This window comes from Rhinichthys klamathensis, unplaced genomic scaffold, assembly GCF_029890125.1.
Source record: "Rhinichthys klamathensis goyatoka isolate OS25496 unplaced genomic scaffold, OSU_Roscu_1.1 h1tg000386l_1, whole genome shotgun sequence".
Classification (NCBI taxonomy): Eukaryota; Metazoa; Chordata; class Actinopteri; order Cypriniformes; family Leuciscidae; genus Rhinichthys; species Rhinichthys klamathensis.
The window spans coordinates 1047501-1068399 of record NW_026606890.1 but is presented as its reverse complement, the minus strand read 5'-3'; the positions used below and the strand labels follow the sequence as shown (position 1 = coordinate 1068399).

At 38.6% G+C, this 20899-nt stretch overlaps 1 protein-coding gene across 2 annotated transcripts in view; it reads right to left on the bottom strand.

Moving 5' to 3' along the window:
- Window positions 1-20899, bottom strand: part of scube3 (signal peptide, CUB domain, EGF-like 3) — a 168496-nt gene that overhangs the window by 19206 nt on the left and 128391 nt on the right. For both annotated transcript variants that reach the window (XM_056233995.1, XM_056233996.1), the window contains 7 exons: window positions 19636-19758; window positions 9308-9424; window positions 5605-5727; window positions 5280-5396; window positions 5100-5195; window positions 3314-3430; window positions 185-343 (listed from right to left, as the gene is read on the bottom strand). In XM_056233995.1, the coding sequence (XP_056089970.1) occupies window positions 185-343; window positions 3314-3430; window positions 5100-5195; window positions 5280-5396; window positions 5605-5727; window positions 9308-9424; window positions 19636-19758 (852 nt within the window). The remainder of the gene's footprint in view (window positions 1-184; window positions 344-3313; window positions 3431-5099; window positions 5196-5279; window positions 5397-5604; window positions 5728-9307; window positions 9425-19635; window positions 19759-20899) is intronic.

Genomic DNA, 20899 nt, shown 5'->3' with positions numbered 1-20899 from the left:
CAACAACTCCCATGATCCCGCGCTCAATCTCGCAAGCTACGCCTTTGTTTTGAATAGGCGACCTCTAGTGGCGAAAAACTACATATTGTGCCTTTAAGAATGTTTAGATATTTGTACTGGAAAACAAGACAAAAATCTTTCTTTTTGCAGAGGTGTTTATTTTAGACGAGGATGTGAGACTCACCGGTGGTGTCCCCTGGCTTGACCTCGGCCTCCAGCTCCAGAGTGATGCGTGTGACCTCTTTGCTTGACGGGTTACGCGCTCGACGACCTTTGGACTTCTTAGACGAGTCACACTTCAGGTTAACAAATGTGACCAGGCAGTTGCTGCATGGTTGACCACCTACAAATCAAGTTATTATTCACAAAATAATGGCATTTAAATGTCAGTGTTTCACATTTTGGAGTGACATTGTTAATAGATTACGTCAACAAGTCGTTCACCGTTTTTAAATATATTGCATGGAATTTAGAATGTGTGGATTTAAAGAAATAGTTCACCCAAAAATGAAAAAGTGTCATAATTTACTCACCTTCATGTTATTTCAAACCCATAAGGCTTTGATCTAGGGATGGCCCGATACCATTTTTTTTCAAACCGATACGAGTACGAGTATTTACATTTGTGTACTTGTCGATACCGAGTACCGATACCGATATTTCTACCGCAAAAGTAATAGGCTCCCAGAAAAGAAGACGACTATTTAAGAACACAGGTTAGAAGACTGTTTTTATTTTCTTCTCTGCTTGTTTTAACAAGTCTAAAAATAAATAAAAATTACTAAAATAATAAATGTATTAACACACAAACCACTGTTAATTTAACATAAAAGCAAGCAGGCTACTGCGTGCATGGTCTGGCATGACTGAATGCGCGCAAAGTGCGCTCCCTTAATAAATCCTAAAAGCTGACAGTTCATCGCGATCTCACACATCTCTGTTATTATCAATGAAGCTGACTGCACAATCAATCTTTTATAATATCCACACTTTGTTTGTTATAATTAGAGGATTCGCCAGCATACAGAATTCAGCACTGAACAAAAAAGTCCGTTTTGAGCGGTGAGGGGAGTCTATCTTAAATGCTTCTGATTGGCCATTGCGTTCCAGAAATCAACACATATGTCTGTGAGTGGCTACAGCGCTCAACGCTGTAACCATGTTATGAATAGAAACTCTGTCCTGTAAATCGTTTCTATTTTGTTGTAGTTGTTCTTGTTGCTTTTCTGCAAGAGATGAATAAAAATCTTTTAGTTTTTATGTTTTATTCATAGATATTTCTAGTTTGCGGGAGTCCCGCGAATCGTTTTATTCTCCCGTAACTCGCACACACAGAGTGAGTGCATTACCGCCCGCGCGCGCGCTCGGCCATCAGATCTATGATGCGTCTTCAGATGTTTAATTAGATTGCTGGTGTTAAACGATGTACTTTCTTTCCCTCCTCTCGACACCTTAGCTGAACATAACTCACAGTCTGCCTTGCTGTTGTCATCATCCCTTATCTTGAAATGAGCCCAAACCGCCGACATTATACTTTCCTATGCCTCAGTTCACCTCGACAAAGCACTCGCGGCGGCCAGTTTCGTTTTGCAAAATGTACGTGGTATCGGTGCGTGGTATCGGCGAATTTTTATGAGTACGAGTACGAGTATATTAGGACAGTATCGGCCCGATCCCCGATGCCAGTATCGGTATCGGGCCATCCCTACTTTGATCATAATATTACCAGAACTCAAGTTTTCTAAGTAATCCCTAGTCACATCTACTAAGTGGTAGTAAGTTTTATCAACTCAAAAATGATGAGTTAATTTACTTGCTAAACGTAAGGCAATCAATTTCCACAAGTTTTCTAAGTGAACTCAACGAATTACATTTTACAGTGATTTAAAATGGAAAACGAGTTTATTTTTCTTATCCCGTTAGCAGACATTTTATTCTTGTTATACATCACTTAATTTTGATGCATCAGAAAATGTATCCAATGTAATCTTGGCTCTCAAGTAAATGCATCTTTTGTGATGCATGAAAACAATGAGGTTTGTGTATGCATGTATGTTGTTTGTTTAGATGCAAATAAAAGCCTAAATTAAAATGGTTTAAAATGGTAAAATGGTTAAAATGGTCTCTTTGAATTCTTTTTAAGATACCTTTTTGCTTATAACCTTTTACATTTTGGTTACCTGGACTTTTTACAGTATATCTTAATTTGTGTTTTGAAGATTAACCAAAGTCTTACTGGTTTAGAAACGACATGAGGGTGAGTTTTCAGAATTTTTGGGCAACTATCTCTTTAAAGCTGCAGTCCGCAGTTTTTCCTCTTTGTCTCCATCTCTGTTAGAAATCTGCAATTGCAGTCATTCACGGAATTATCAACTTTACGTGAGTTGTAGTTCGACACGGCACAGCGCGGATGAATCCAATGTTTGAGGAGAGTGTGTGTGTCAGTCACCGCGCCGGTGTGGATACTGGCATTCAGAATCACAGATTACTCTTTTTGAAAGTATGACCAACATAATAATTTTCACCGGAAAATGTCATCTGAACTAGTAACATCCACTTTTGTTCTGGTTCTGACATTGCAGTAAATCGCGCTGATTAAATCTAAAAATCGCTTATCATTACGCAAAACTGTGCAAATTATACTTTGTTCTCAAATTGTTAATGTTAACAACGTCAGCATTGCGTGACTACATGTATTGTCCTTCCGATATGTATCCTTGTTTTTGCATGGTTCCGGTTGAAGTCTCTTTTTTTCTGTAGCCACTCCGAAGTCCGAACGAAGTCTTTTGCATTTTACAGCGGGTGAATCTGTTGTCACTGTTGATTGTCGTTTGAACCTTTCTGGATCCGCCATCAAATAGATAAGTTTATTTATATCAAGTGCTGTGAGAAAAGGCTATAAATCTCCACCTCCAGCATCCACACACGCAATATAGCCTACTAGCCGAGACTCTTCTTTATGTGTACAGATGTGTGTGTACAGATGTGACGTAATGACGCAAAGACATGCTCGAATCTCCCGCGGAAATCCACCAGTACTGGAATTAAAAACATTATTACAAGTTTACCGTTTTGAATCGAGCTACGGCAAGCAGATAGCGTTGAACACTGGCTGGTTATGTATCTTCTCAAATATGTATTTTGGATCATTTTTAACCCCAAAAAAGCTACAGACTGCAGCTTTAATGTCCCGATTATCATTGTTTATGTAGCAAAACAAGAATGCAACTCCCTCTGCTATAACCTTATTCCACTACAGGGACCATCAAAATGATATGGTACCCTTCATTTCCTGGGCCCTATGACCTCTGACCTGGCCCGATCTGTCTGCCGTTGTCCTCCGCTCTCCCCTTATGCTTCGGGTGCAGGTAGCATTTGGCGTTCTTGATCCGAAAGGATGCCGTCTGCTTCACTGGAGGAGCCTGAGTCTCTAAACCAAACAAAGAGGCTTTGACACACAACTCAACATGATCCTTCCTGACAACTACTAGCTAACTACATTCATTCACAGCTGCTGGCTCGCTACATTAAACACGCTTGATTGAAGAAATAAAACCAGCTGGGCTGGTTTGTGGTCTTTGAACATTTGAAGCAGATTCATGTTAGCTTCATGCTCACTCTGAACACTTATGAGGAACAGCAATTTGAGATTATAGTGTGCCGTGACAGGCATCCTAATGTGAAACGAGTCTGTCATCAAAACAAACATCAGGCATGGTAAATAAGTTTCTAATTTGCCAAGCGCATCAAGTGATCATGTAATTGGATAGCTGTGATGTATCTGTCATTATGTTTCTGGGAATCATCGGCTGCAGCTGTTCAAAAGAAACGTCTCATCGGTTTCCAGGTTCTGTTTGCTGGCACTTTCAACAAAATACAGAAATAGTGCCTGAATGTCTTAGAAAATGACTTTTTTCTCCTTCTCAGCTAATGATCGGTGAAATTGAGGTGCTTAACATTTACAAAATGTTGACTGGTAACAAACAGGAGATGAGTTAATATCTGTTTTATTTTTTTTTTCATTATATATGTGGCACACATTGCCATAAAGATGTCTAAATACCCTTTGACTGTGATTTTATTTATTTATTACCATTAAAAACAACAACACTAATCAGACAAAAATTTTTTTTTTTTACACTAGAACAAGTTAAGCCTTAATCAAGGCATTACACCACAGATGAATAGGCTAAACAAATAACTAATAATATCACCATACTTTTCCAACATTTGATTAATTACATTAAGAGTTATTTTGTTTTGTATTACAAGTTTTCACATTTAAATGAGGCACTGTCTAAAAAAATGTGCACTAATTTGTGTTAAATTCCAGAAGAAAAATCTCAACATTGGATAAAGCCATGTTCAAAATTATTGTTTCATTTTGTTGACATATTAGAGTTAAAGGTTTTTACTGAGGTGATTTTGGATATCTCTTTTTATCACTCCATAAATCAGAAAATACTGTGAACAGACAGGAAAAAATACATTTTCACCATGTTTTTAGGATATAAAATCAGGTGAATGCTATACGAACAAACCCTTCAGTAAAAACCTTCAGAATGTAGGTAGGAATAAATCTGTAAATTTTAGTGTATATAAGTGCTGCTGAAGTGGAGGAAAAAACTTTTAACCCTTTAAAGGTATATATTGTAATTCAAATCTACAGCCGGCAGCCGCATATAGATAAAGTGCAATAATATAAACTCTCAAAGTGTATTTTGAATGTTTTCTTTCCACTAGCCTGAAACAACATGTTATGAAAAGCCAAACCCAAAATCTCAAAATTGACTGAAAAACAACAACAACAAAAACAATATTTTTTCCTGTAGTGTCTTGCCTTAAGCTGATACTCAGCAAGAGCTAGCTAGTTTATGGCCAAATGTTGATTTATAGTTATGGATACACACATAGAGTAGCTAATACATTTACCAGTTTCTTTAACACTATTTACAACAAAAAATTGGTTCACCTAGTATGGGTTCCTACACTGTTAAAAGGAAATACAATGAGATACCCTATATATGGACCATTAATAACCAATATTCATTAGCTCTTGAGACATGGAAGGTGTTAAGAGGACATGTGTGTGATCTTACCTATGCAGGTGTGGATGTTGCTTGCGTTTAATCTGCTCTGGGATTTACCTCGCAGGATGGGTATCCCACAGCTCACAGAATAACTGCTGTCTGATTCTGTGAAGCGTAAAACGACAATTGGCAGTAGAGTTGAATGGGCAAGTGTGTTATGTGGTTATACTGAAGTATATTGGTATGTACCTGATAGATAATGTGCTTTGGATGCACATGTGAGAGAGCAGCTCTCCTTTTTCCCCGTCTTACTGCAAGTGAGGGTGGCTTTGGGGGACACCAGACTGGACGCACATTTCACGATTTCTGTATGGTGTGCAGAAACTATAGGTTTGACTTAATAACATTCCATTTGTCCTGTATTAGAATGCATTAAAACATCTCATTGGTCCTATCATTTTTGCAAAGACAAGGAATTGACATATTTATGAAAGCATTTGCATCTGAACCATAAGAGTTCAGTTATGTTGTAGTGGCATTGAATGGCCTCTGGGTGGCACTCTTGTCCACATACCGACACAGTCCTTCCTGTTCCAGAGCAGTTTGTAACCAGCAGGACAGGTACACTCGTAACTGCCCAGAGTGTTCACGCATCCGAATTTACAGCCGCCCCGGTTAATGCTGCACTCATCGATATCTGTAAAACAAAACAATTACAAATATCTGATCTTCCTTATAAAGGCCATTTGTTAGAACAACATTACTTTCCAAAGAAAAACTAAAAACATATCTCTTTGAGAAGGCTTATAATAAAGTCTAAATGAAGCATTTAAATGCATGTATTTGTGTTATGCCTTCTTCCCCCTGTATGGTGAATGTGCAGTGCTGTTGAATGCCAGAACTTGATGTTGTTTAGCCCAATTTTCGACTATCTTTGTTATTACTTTACAAATAAATGATTGATTGATTGATTTAAAGAAAAATATGGGCATTCAACTGAATTTACTGTATGCACAGACTCTCTGGATAAACTACTGCAGTACACAACCACACTGTATCCCACAATGCATTGCACTCCATTTGACCTGGCATGGTCTGATCTAATGACATGACTTGTGTCCTAAATGACGCACTATAAATCAATCAAACTATGCACTATGTAAACGTCAACCGTATATGTATGTAACATCCCACACTTTGTTTTTTTTTTGGTAAATTAAGAGCATCATCTAGAATATTTAAAGTCTTATTGGAATTTTCAGTGTGAAAAATACTTTTTACACTACAAAAAATAATTAAGGTTAAACAAAGGTTAATAATAAGTACGTGAATTGGGATGCACCTATGGACTAAAGGCTAAGATAAAAAATTAGACAAGTTGGCATTAGCAATTTTCACAGAAACAAATTGGTGTAGAAACAATTTTCACTCAGAAATTGCTTTACAGAAAGTAATTACAAAGAAACCAAGTCATTTTTTTAATTAAAGTGACATTTTAAAGTAGAAAACCTGAAATAGTATTTTCTTGTAAAACGTACTCTAATAAACTCTCTAAACTATTTTACAGTAGAAAAAGGAACAAAACCAGCAGCAGAAAAAAATCCCCACAAATCCGAAGGCAAATGAGAGGAAAAAGGTTTGATCGAGTGTATTAGAAACAGAGTCAACAAATCTGCTTTCTGAAAAGTGGGAGTGAAAGAGTTTCTTTAGGAAATAAAGAGCTTGCTTGCTAGGCTAGTCTGGTTTCCCTTCTCTTTGTCGATCTCTTATTCCCCATCAGATTTGAACCGGCTCCAGGCTAAACCTTTCACTTTCACATTTCCTTTCCCTGTCTGGATCCCGAGCCTTCATTAATTTAAAGATCGAGGAACGGGGACAGGGGAAGAGAAAATCAACATTAGGCTGACACTTCTATAGCTAAAAAGTCCCTTTCAGGGTAGATGGCCTTCTTGGTAACACCTCAGACCGCTATTTCTAATCATGTGAGTCCAGCTCACATCTACTTGAATAGAGAAAGACTAAAACCTGAAAATACTGTACGTGTACGATTACTGTAAACTCAGCAACAATCAATTCTGAACTAAAGTCTGTTGCAGCTTTAAAGGGGACATATTGTGCTTTTTAACGTGTTCATCTTTCTTTAGTGTGTAATTTTGCTGTTTGAGCATGAAAAAGCTCTGCAAAGTATCAAAGTTATTCTCTATATCAGTGTCAGTGTTTCTGAACTCCCTGAAACGCCTCCATTGTAGTCTTGAGTTTCTTCCGGGAACGAACACGTCACAATATTCCTCATTTAAATAATTAATACGCAGAATAAAGGGGCGGGGCCTGGTTGAGTTAGTTAGTAGTGTGTTGAAACTGGCGGTTATGGAAAGGGGCGGGACATTTCCCAAACACACTCGAAGCGCTTGACCAATCACAACACACTGCTCCAGCCGACCAATCAGAACACAGTGTGCTTTTCAGAAGAAGGGGCTACAGGATCCAACAGAGCGTTACTGACAGACTGGGAAGAGAGGAACTGCAACAATGGAGAATATGAGAAAATTACTATTCTTGTAGAGTCCAAAAATAAAATCAAGACTGAAAAGGGACATAATATGGCAATCTTTAACATCCGTTTCCCTGCAGATAAGCCGTCAATGGGAAAATGGCGACCATTCTCTGTAGACAAAAGAGAGCGCTTCATTAATCTAGGTGTTATCTAAAAGCTAACGGAGAGAAACACATTCATTATTTCTGGTCATCTCAACAATAGTAAGACACATATATCACTAAATGAGCTGTCCTCATCTGCTTAATCAACCCTGAAACAAGTGCACTGGAGCAGCCCAGAGTCACCCATGAAGAAACCATCTCACATGATAGCCACGGTTTGAGTCTGCAAGCCATTTAACACGGGCTTTATCTGAAATTGGTTATTTACACTGCAAAAAAAAAAAAAAAAAAAAAAAAAAAAAAAGATTTTCGTATACTTAGTATTTTTTTTTTTTTTTTTTTTTGCCATGATTTCCAGTAAAATTCTTAAATCAAGATACATTTACTTGAGGAGCAAAATGACTTAAGATATTAAGTCTTGTTTCCTGAAGTCACAGTTCACTCCAACTCTCCCAGAAAAAGCACACAAGTTGTGAGAAATCAAGATTAACAAAAACACAACATAAAATACAGTCCATGTACTCTGAGGTGAATATGTACGTCGTGTTCATTGCGACAAAAAGTTATCGTGTTCACATCTGTCAGCTGTCATTCTGACTGTCATCAGACAAATGGAGTGATGGCCTGGAGATATTTAACTATGGTAAGTACATGGATACTTTTTGGGGATTTCTAGGTGTCGTATTTCATGTTGCGTATCTATTAATCTTGATTTTCTGGGTGAGTCGGAGTGAACTGAGGCACTAATAGAGTCTCAAGAACACGCATGTCGGCCAAGGTCAGGGTTTTCCTTACATTCAATTTCTGGTTGTTTTTCACCAAACCCTATCGTATACCCGAGCGTGAGCGGGACATTTTTTTTTTTTTTAATTACCCGAAAAAGAAAGAACGACATACTGCATTAGAACAAGTACAATGACTTCATTTTCATTTGAGGGTGTACTATCCCTTTAAGAATGTTTAGATATTTGTACTGGAAAACAGGACAAAAATACTAAGGAAGAAAAGTGCTTTTTTTGCAGTGTACAAGAGACTGACCATCCAAAAGTAGTAAATATCAGTTATTTCACAGATGCAAATATATGTTATTTGCTAAGTAATCTAGTTAAGTGCCTTACGCCAAGCTCTGAACATCTTTTAAAGATTGGATCAGGGTCCTGACTGCTGCCCGAGGAAACTAAAGAGCATTTATATAGGAAAAGTCTCAGTTTTCATTGGATGTGTTTGCCCGAGGTAGAGTTAGAGAGTCTACCAACATGAGTTATCTATTAGAAGTTTCTCTACACTGGAAAAATGATTTTCTTCCTCAGTATATTTGTGTCTTGTTTTCCCAGTACAAATATCGAAACATTCTTAAATCAAGATACATTTACTTGAGAAGCAAAATGATGTTAGATAACAAAATGCACACTTTTACGCTTCAAACAAGAAAAAAAAACTTGTTTAATTTTTCTTACACCCGTATTTAATTTGTTTTAAGGGTACTCAAACCAGAAAACAAGACTTAATATCTTAAGTGATTTTGCTTCTCAAGTAAATGTATCATGATTACAGAACGTTTAGATATTCTTGAAACTCACAAAGCTCTCCAGAAAACAATCCCATAATGCATCACGTACCTCCGCAGTGAGCCACGCCGTAGAGGACGTAACCTTTGTGGCAGTAGCACTGGAAACTTCCAGGTGAGTTCACACATGTGTGGTCACACGCCCGGTCAAAGGAGCACTCGTCTATATCTGCAGAAACAGCAAACGCAAGCACTTTTATTCATAGAACTGTTGAATTCACACTAGTGTGGAAAATTGTGAAGCCCTCAAAACATCAGACCGGTAGCCACGATGAACAGTACCATGTGGCGTCCTTCCCCTCAACTCCATCTGACGTCAATCATTTCAGTGTAATCCCCAATTAGGCCTTAATAAACCCTCTGCTGTTCATTAACACACATTACCTGGCTAGAGCCGAGGTATTTAAAGCCCTCATCCTTATTTCCTCAGGACATATGGAAATGATTTACCCTTAAACGCTCCCACAGCATGGGTCATAACTTGAGACTGTTTCGGGTTAGTCTCTGGATTTTGTTAACTGCCACTTCACTCATTACTGTTCACCTCATCTATGTGTGGGTGAATCCCACGAAAAAATGTGCAGGTCATATTTCACCCCAAAATCACTTCTTTTTTTTAACGATAACAACACTGATTCTTATGGATGCTTTTATCTCACAATTCTGACTTTTTTTCTCAGAATTGCGTCACATAAAGTCGCAATTGTGTGTTATAAATTAGTAATTGTGAGAAATAATCTCGCAATTCTGACTTTATAACACGCAATTAGGAGATTTCACGTAGTGAAACTACGCAAACTTCTAGGTTGTACGTCACGCATCACACACATGACCAGCGTCGGCCAATAGTGAGCCTACGTGTGACGTACAACACAGAAGCTTTGCGCAATATCACTACGTGAAATCTCACGGCCAACAGGGAAGGAAATGAATAGTTGAATAAAGTCGTTATTTTTGTTTGTTTTTTTGCACACAAAAAGTATTCTCGTCGCTTGATAAACTTAAGGTTGAGCCACTGTAGTCACTCGCACTATTTTAATGATGTCTTTCATAACTTTTCGGCCGGCCAGTTTCGATCCCTTAAGAAGCCTATGGAGGAGTGATCCAGCTCTCAGATTTAATCACAAATATCTTAATTTGTGTTCCGAAGATGAACGAAAGTCTTACGGGGTTGAACAACATGAGGGAAAGTAATTACTGACAGAGTTTTCATTTTGGGGTGAACTAACCCTTTAACTATATTCTGGCTTTCTGTGTTTCCACTGTTATACAGTAGGGTGTGCTATTACACATCGTCTGAAAGAGGACTGTAGTGATAGCATATGTAAGCAGATGCATATGTAAAATAACGCAATCACCAACATTAAACCGCATATAAATCAAAACTGCCTAATGTTACAGAATAAAAAGTCGACCCAGGACGAGCGACTGTGAAGCTTTCGGGGTGTTGATGGACTCGATCTACTCCATATATGTTTGGATCATCGTTCTGAATCTGATCCAGATGTGGTCTTAGAGAAAAACGCAATTTTCTCAGCTTTTTTTTGCTCAAAATGTTGTTGTTTTATGAAACTTACCCGCATTCAGTTGTTGATCAAATGCATGAAGCTAGAATTGTTTTTGTCTAACAGCAGAGGCTCGGTTCTTTTTTCTTTTCTTTTTTTGTTGTTGTTGATATATTGCATGTTCAGAAAACAATATATTCTGGGGGCCATGAAACTCTTGTGAGAATGATCAAAAATGCTGGCGGGGAAAGAGTTAACAAGCCTTTATGGTTTTGGCAGATCAGTTCAGGCCACATTGTCCTCAAGTTAAAGTAACTCAAAGTCTATTACCAAGAAGCAGCTTCATAAGTCAAGGCTTGAGAAAGCACAGCTCCATGACTGAAGGTTACACAATCAATACACGCCCCAGAAACCCTTGTTCAATCTAACAAATCACCTCACTGGTGTCTGCACTGTTTCTCGCCTTCGGTGAACATCAATTCTGGAATTGGATGTGAGGGGCTGATACCACTCAACGGCTCAGTTGGAGAATAACTTTGAAGGACTTTATAGACTCCACAGGCAAAAATAAATATCCCCACATGCTTCTTATGATTAGGAGACTCGACACTGCCTGGATTTAGTGTAAAAAGTTGGATTTCACTTGTTTTCCAAAGGCATCTGAAGCCAAACAACACCCTTGACTGGCATGGACTTCTACGAGGTTTATTTTATGCATTTGGACAGTTGAAATGACATGTCAAGCAGTGTCAATAGCTAAGTTTCCATCCAAAGTTGCGCATGAATATCGCCAAAGTCCTTTTAGGCAAGTCATGCCACTCGGCCGCCATCTTGGCAACGCCTCCGGGCAGCTATTTCGGACTAACAAGACCAGGCTCCTATCTAAATGAATGGGCAGAGAGTCAGAACTGCACTTTCACTGGTCACCAGGACATAAAAACTGCTTGTTTAGAAACAGCAGTAAAATATGATAAAAATCGCTGAAAAAGATTGATGACTTTGCCCCAAAAGGCCTTTTTCCCCACAGGTTATACGTTTACTTCGCATGCGCAAGGGTTCTCGTCTCCGCTGTCGCAAACCTCAACTGTGCGCATGCGTCAGTGGAACCAGACGATAGGCTTACATGTTTCCCGGCTTGACTGTTAAAAGCAGACGATTGGCTTTCCAGCGGGAGGGGCGGGGCATGTGCATACAACCGCCATCTTTGGCGTTACGGGTTTTCCCTATATAGTTGTATTGAGGATTGAGGAAGTGGCATGTCTCTATATAAATTGTCTCTGATATCGCATAAACGCATGAATATCGCATAAACATTTGCGAATAGATCAGCGTTTCCGTCCCATGTGTTCAAGAAAACAAAACCGTCACTTCCTGGGAAATTGGCGCCAAAGAAAATCAGTAATAAAAAAGGAGTTGCAGCAATCGGGGAACCACTGTGGCTCTTTTTTCCTCCATCCTAAATGAGCTGCGTCTCAGAGCTGCAGATGAAGTGCAATGAACGCTGTCATGATCTCTTGCGTTCGGATGCTGGTGCTTGAGAACTTAATCGTGTGAGACGCTTCTGGATTAAACCACATCATTCTGATGACAGACTTTAGCTCAATCATTTCCAAACAACAAAACCAACATTTGAGATGCTGCGATGCGATTGGTCCGCTGGTTAGTCCAGTTATCCAATCACAGCCTCTGCTGAGGCAAAGTCACGTCAGTTTGTTGTTGCTCATCGAGGGACTTATTCGGTAAATGTGTTTCCATCGTAGTTGTCTTATCAGATCAAAAAAATTATCCACCTTTATTGAGCGTATACATTTTTATTTGAATTTATGCGCATTTTGGTGTTTCTATCCAGCATTGTTTTTATGCGACATCCCAAAATGTGTATAAAAATAGGTGGATGGAAACAGTGTGACATGCCATACTTCATCTAAAACAATTTGAAACAACATTTTTCATGTCCAGACTTTGGTAGCATCATTAAAATGTGATTAAAAAATTGTGGGAAAAAGACACTAGTTAGTTATAGCACCTAAAATTGGTTGCAGAATGAAAAGATCATGTTATTTGTCAACTACCCAATTAATCTTGCCTGCTTCAGAGCATCAGATTTTAAACAACATATGTTATATATATATATTTGGAGTTGTTTTGAAGGTCAGGCTGTTTCTAAGATGCCAGAAAGCGTATTTTTAGAGCGTTTGGGTGTTAGCCTGACAGCAGGTGTGTGTTCGTGCAGCGCCGCATTCTCTCATCGGCACATTTCAGCTCTCTGTACTGTGAATACCAGGAACAAACAACTTGGAAAAACTAAAAGAAAGGGCAAAATTGAGGGGGGTTAGTTATATTAGAAATATTAACCAGATTGTCTGAAGAAAATGGCAGTGCTTCTGCTTATCCATGCAAACCCACCGCTGCAATAAAATGATTTTCTTCTTCTGTATTTTTGTCTTGTTGCTATGTGGTTGCTAGGCTGTTTAGGGTGGCTTCTTACTGGTCCAAGTGAAAGGAGTCCTGCATCCTCAGGTGATATTTTGGTCTTTAGACCAAAGATCAGTGGTGGAATGTAACGAAGTACAAATACTTTGTTACTTTACTTAAGTAAATTTTTCACGTATCTGTACTTTACTTAAGTAGAATCAATAGTGCATACTTTTTACTTTTACTTCGTTACATTTTGCAGCAATTATTATACTTTCTACTCCACTACATTTCTACAACGTTCTGTTACATTTTCGTTACATTTTCTGATCAGTTTTCCCCTGCCAAAACGTCTTCCTGACCGTCCGTTCATCGCACGTTTCTGTCTCACCAGTGAAGTTTGGTTGCCATAGATATATCAACCCGGTCACACTAAATGCGTCTCTATAGCACGCAGTGTGTTTATCGGGCAATTTATACGCGAAAATTAGTTTTTACATGCATAGGAAACACATTGGTAGGTCTAGTAGTGATGTGGGGTGCGTGTGTATTATACGTTTGGTTAGGATTAGTATGGCAAGCCAAGAGGTTCAGAATTACGCCATAAATGAATCGCGTTTACAGCCAAACGCCGTCATATAGGGCGTTTTAACATAATATGTGTGTTTATATATACACTCACCGGCCACTTTATTAGGTACACCTGTCCAACTGCTCGTTAACACTTAATTTCTAAGCAGCCAATCACATGGCGGCAACTCAGTGCATTTAGGCATGTAGACATGGTCAAGACAATCTCCTGCAGTTCAAACCGAGCATCAGTATGGGGAAGAAAGGTGATTTGAGTGACTTTGAACGTGGCATGATTGTTGGTGCCAGAAGGGCTGGTCTGAGTATTTCAGAAACTGCTAATCTACTGGGATTTTCACGCACAACCATCTCTAGGGTTTACAGAGAATGGTCCGAAAAAGAAAAAACATCCAGTGAGCGGCAGTTCTGTGGGCGGAAATGCCTTGTTGATGCCAGAGGTCAGAGGAGAATGGCCAGACTGGTTCGAGCTGATAGAAGGGCAACAGTGACTGAAATAACCACTCGTTACAACCGAGGTATGCAGCAAAGCATTTGTGAAGCCACAACACGCACAACCTTGAGGCGGATGGGCTACAACAGCAGAAGACTCCACCGGGTACCACTCATCTCCACTACAAATAGGAAAAAGAGGCTACAATTTGCAAGAGCTCACCAAAATTGAACAGTTGAAGACTGGAAAAATGTTGCCTGGTCTGATGAGTCTCGATTTCTGTTGAGACATTCAGATGTTAGAGTCAGAATTTGGCGTAAACAGAATGAGAACATGGAACCATCATGCCTTGTTACCACTGTGCAGGCTGGTGGTGGTGGTGTAATGGTGTGGGGGATGTTTTCCTGGCACACTTTAGGCCCCTTAGTGCCAATTGGGCATCGTTTAAATGCCACGGCCTACCTGAGCATTGTTTCTGACCATGTCCATCCCTTTATGGCCACCATGTACCCATCCTCTGATGGCTACTTCCACCATGTCACAAAGCTCTAATCATTTCAAATTGGTTTCTTGAACATGACAATGAGTTCACTGTACTAAAATGGCCTCCACAGTCACCAGATCTCAACCCAATAGAGCATCTTTGGGATGTGGTGGAACGGGAGATTCGCATCATGGATGTGCAGCCGACAAATCTGCGGCAACTGTGTGATGCCATCATGTCAATATGGACCAAACTCCCTGAGGAATGCTTCCAGCACCTTGTTGAATCTATGCCACGAAGAATTGAGGCAGTTCTGAAGGCAAAAGGGGGTCCAACCCGTTACTAGCATGGGGTACCTAATAAAGTGGCCGGTGAGTGTATATATACCGTATATAGTAAGGGTAGTAAGCTTGATGTGTATATTGCCTAATTGCAAGCTTGTTCAGAAATGGTGACAAAAACTTAAAATATAACTGCTTTTCCATCATATTGAACATCATTATATGAGTATTAGGTTGAATGAGTTAGAATGAACTGTTTTATTAATCATTAGAATATAGACATTAAGAGAATAAATTGTTATGCAAGTACTTTTACTTTTAATACTTAAAGTACATTTAAAATCAGGTACTTTTTACTTTTTACTTAAGTAGGGTTGTCATTGTGGTACTTCTACTTTTACTAAAGTAAATATGTCTCTGGTTATTTGTACTTTTACTTAAGTACTGAGATTCAATACTTCCTCCACCACTGCCAAAGATGGCTTGGGTCTCTCCCTCAAGCAATCCTGTGGGATTTTTGCATGTTTTATCATCAGCCAGATTAACATTTTAAGTCCGATCATTTAGACAAATAATATCAAATGTCTCTGCCCAACACTGTCCTAACCACAACACTTTAAACCCTAATAAGTTGGCAAAACTCAAAATATTTGAGGTAATCAGTTAAAAAAATCAAACGTTTTTTTAAGTAAACAAACTCAAAGTTTAGTTAGAAAAACTGTTGATTTTGATTTTGTACAAGAATATTTAATTGCAATTTAGCTGAAATATTGACAAAGCTAACTCATCGAAATTTGATTGCGTAAATATTATATCAAGTCAAATATTTTGACTAGCAACCAATATATAATATATAAGGAAATATTCCTTTTTTAATTGCCTGAAAAAGCACCTCATGCGAGAGTAAAAACTTTTTTGCGATATTTGTTTTTTTAAATTGACGTGTTTCCATTGGCCGTATGTTCAATTCACAATTTCAATCTGCGCAATTTAAAGGGTAATGGAAACGCGGCTAGTGAAGCAATGCAATGGCAATAGTCTTAGCAAGCACCACAAACCAAGAAAAATGAGATATTCTGACTTTTTCACCCCTATAGACACAGGCATGCCGGTCCCACTTAATCTCGCAGTCGGAAACAATGGCATTGTGAGAGTAAAATGACAGCTGGTGTGTTTATAGAGCGCAGAGAGGGGCTTTATCAGCAAACTCCCACCTCAAGAACACTGGGGATCTGATAACACCTCCCCCTAAATACACTTCAGAAAGCTCTTAAGCGACCGAGGAATGTCTCCAGGCTTTCTGAGAGGTGTTGAAGGACAAGTCCCGTCCCCGCTGATGGTCTTTGGGTTGATGACAGCAGGGGAACACTGAAGCTGTTAATCCCGAGATAGAGCACACATTCTGTTTACACCTTTCAGACACTCGTTTCCTCACGAACGACACACATAGACAACTATGCAATCTGGTTTGTAGCTGAAGGTCTGATAAAATGATAATTTCCAACAGGTTATTACATTCTCCCAGCCAATGACATTTTCTTATTTCTTTAACCTGCTCTGCCACTCATCAAGTGGCTTTTACACTGCAAAAAATATTTTCTTCCTCTGAGTTTTTGCCCTGTTTTCCAGTACAACCATCTAAACATCCTTAAATCACGATACATTTACTTGAGAAGCAAAATTACATAAGATATAAGTCTTGTTTTCTGAAAAAATTTATCAAAATTCAGTGACTTTACGAAAAAAAATATCTGCTAATGGGCAAATAAATAAATAAAAGAAAAAAAAACCTTGTTTTTCACTTTAAATTAAGTTTATATTTATTTATTAGTGTATATTTTTGGTTTAAGCGTAAACTCACTTTTTTTTTTTTTCAAGTACTTGTAACTTGATTTAAGAATTTCTACATATATTTTATGGAAATATTTGCAGTGCAAATACCAAATCTTCCTAGAACTGTTAAATGCTATATATCACCAATTAATAATTCATGCACAAAGCGTCACATGTACACTAAGACACTTCGTATTCAATAATATCATCAGTTTGACTCCAATGACACTTTGAGAGCTAAACTCGAAATGAATAAGTCTGCTTTATATTTGTTTCATAATTGATGAATTTTGCAACTGTTATTGGACTGAAATAATCAACACTGAATAATGACACTATTGTCTTCAGTAGAGCTGCTTTACAGCAGAATTGAATTGTGTTTGCATCACTAATCGTTATTTTCCCGTTTATCACTATAAAGCTGCTTTGAAACAATGTACAAAGCATTATATAGCCTACTTAAAGGTGACTTGACATGCGAAAGTACTTAAAGTAAGTGATTTGAACAAACTTCTAACCCTCAGTATGAGCAAAAACAATAGTGATAAAAGCTGCAGATATAAACCAGCAAATGCCAGACAATCCTGTCTCTCCCAGTTCTGGAGGCTATTGTAGATGAGGGCAAAAGGTCATGGATAATTTTATCACTTGACATTCCTTACAACAATGGTTACAGCATTTGAACGGACAGGAGGAGATGCCCTCCCTGCCCCGCAGAGACCCGCACACGGGCACGGGCCGTTCCCACACCACCCAATCTGAGAAACAGGAAAAACAACAAGAGGAGAACATCGGCTCACATGGAGATGGTATAACTTTGAGTGATAGAATCAAAATGTATGATTTTATTTAATGGCCCTGGCCATGAGTAATCACTGTCCCCAATGTGTGGTGAACCAGTGCCCGAATTTATGTACACGATATACTGATTCGAGAGCTCAGGAGCTGATTGAGACACAGCCTTTGTTTCTCATCAGAAGTCACAAATCGCTTTGTGATTATTGGATGGGAGGCATGCTACAAATAATGTTTGGTGTATGGAAAAGCTGCAGACCTGACATCCATTCATAGAGCCTGGTTTAACCTCGCTATTTTTAAATGTTAATGCGCTATTGTGTCGTTAACTTTGACAGCCCTGAATTCAACACCAGAGAGATTGTCTTCTTCACACACAGTATGAGTTGCAGTTTTTCCGCCCCCTTTTGATTGACAGGATTTAATCGGCCCTGATCATTGGCTGTTTTTCTGCTCTTTTCAGACAATGGCAAAATAACTGCTTTCATGGATGATACATAATGGGCCCTATCTTCCACCCGGCGCAAATGACTTTGTACACTGACGCATGTATCATTCCTATTTTGCACCCGCGCAAAGCGGGCTTTTCCCTCCACAACGTACGTCGTAATGATGTTTTCCCTCTTACGTCGGTAAACTAGGGAATGAACTTGCGCTCCCTGGGCGGGTCGGCGCAAAAAGGAGGCGTGTTTCGGCGCAAACATTCCCTAATGCTATTTTGCAGTTCCAGAAAACAATTCCGCCACTGACCAGAACAAGCCTAGTCTAAAGTCAGTGGCGCGTTGCGCGTTGTTTATAATGCTATTTTAAGCAGGCATGCTTGGCCATAATGTAGCGGGTGCACAACGCGCATACACTTTGATTCTCTCATCAACACAGATGCAGCAGTTTTTATTTTTGCAAATCATACATTATAACAAGGAAAAATATTAACACATGAGGGAAATCATTGCGGTGTCCATGAAGATGTAAAAAAAATGTAGGCCTAAATCTAGCTTACACATTTACCCAAATTTTTCAGGTTAATTGTAGTAATGACGGATCAGACCTGTTTGCCCAATAGTGGCAAGACACTTATGTATATAAGGACATCTGACAAATTAGTTTGTTTGTCAAGAACCAGGAAAAAAAAAATCTCCCGTCCCCATCCAACGTCACTTCTCTGTCTTTCACGGCCCTGACAAGAACGTCGGTCTCCTCGGCTGTGAACCGCTCCTGGCGCGCGCCTGGTAAATCCGCCGTTATAATAACAATCCGCCATGCAACATGCGCACCTGCTCTTAAAGGGTATGTTGGATGACGCTCTGATTGGTTTATTTCACGTTACGCCCAAACCACACCTATGAATAATGAAGCTGTTTCAGACCAACCCCTTTTAAACTTGCGTCGGCCGCAAGAGTCATTTATCCCGCCGGTAAAATAGCAACAGCGCCCAAGACCCGCCCACAAAGTTACTTGCGCTTCGCGCTTGATACTTGCGTTTCAATAGTTAAAATAGGGCCCCATATATCATTTTAATTGCTTTTTAATTTTATTTGAATATATTATAATTTATTTTGTTTATATATATGAATGTATATTAATGCATTTTCATCATGAAGATTTTTGGCTGAAGTGTGTTTGGCTTAGAAATGGTGTTACTGAGTCTATATTGAGAAACAGAATAGACTGACATCAAACCATCTTTTCCAGAGACATTCCCAGGCCTGGTGTGTGCAATAGTGTCTATCGACAGGAACGTTTTAAAGACCAGCGAGTGGGACTCTGGTTCGGAGGTGTGCGTTTGTGAAGACTAGGCAGGATAGTATCACCTTAAATGTTCTCTGAGGGATTCCTCCTGTATTAAACACCAAGCTCTCCTGACCAAACTAACCGCCGGCTCATAAACCTCATAAACCCTGCTGGATCTCAAACAATCTGCCCACAGTATCTCTGAGAGCAGTAAAGCAGCAGCAGGGAAGGCGTCGAGCAAACCCTCTTCGCTTTTCATTTAGTGAGGTTTAAGCTTTAAACATAATGACATAACATTTTCCTTGTCTCGTCTACCTTGGCACGTCCTCTCATTGGTCAGAAGTTTGTATCCTTTCTTGCAGCTGCACTCGAAGCTGCCCACCGTGTTTCTGCACACATGGTCACACCCTCCGTTGTTCATGCGGCATTCATCAATGTCTGAGAGAGAGAGAGAGAGAGAGAGAGGGAGGAATGAACGCTTGAGCACATTTTGTTTGAGCAAATACACATGCACAGGATTAGTACCGTTGCTTTCAGTTTACCATGATTCAAACCAGGAGGAGAGGATGAACGTAATAATAATATAAAGGTAAAAGGGGTGATTGACCGCAAATATGAGAGATTTGTTTGGGCTTAAACTATCAGCTCACTGTTTGAATCAGAAGAGGATAAAAAAAATATATAAAAAAATTATACAAAATGGACACACTTTACAATAAAGTCTCATTTGTTAACATTAGTTAAAGCAACATTTTTCAAGCATTTACTAATCTTTGTTAACGTTAGTTAATAAAAATCTAATTGTTCATTGTTAGTTCATGTTAACTAATATAGTTAATTAATGTTAATCAATGAAACCTTGCAAAAAATAATAACGACACTATTGTCTTTTTACAGCTGCTTTACAGCAGAATTTGAATTTGTCTCATATTTGATAAAGTTTGCAACACTGATTCTGTTATTTTCCTATTTATCACTATGAAGCTGCTTTGAAACAATCTGTTATATAAAGCACTGTATAAATACTATGCTATAAAAACATGCCTTAATATTGCTACCATATTGCTAATTGTGCTTCACCCACCATACAATTTACCAGAGAAATGCACTTTATTAGCTGAAGTAACATATTTAAGTCCAAATATGAAATTTGTGATATTAAACAGTTCCACAGCCACACATTACATTTATGCATTTGGTAAAGGCTTTTATCCAAAGCGACTTACATTGCATTCAAGGAATACAAATAAATATGTTTTTTTCTCAGTACTTTTGTCTTGTTTTCCAGTACAAATATTGAAACATTCTTAAAAAGAGATACATTGAGAAAAAAAAAATATTTTCTGCAAAAATGTATCAAAATGAAGTGACTTTATGCTCAAAACATAAAACAAATCTGCCAATAGAGAAAACAAAAACAAAAAAAACCACTAGATTCCCCTTTAAATGAAGTGGTAACTCTTTACAATAAGGCTCCATTAGTTAACAATTGTTAACTAACATAAACTAGCAATGAGCAATACATTTTTTACAGTATTTATTCATCTTTGTTAACAATACAAATAGGCCTACAATCCTC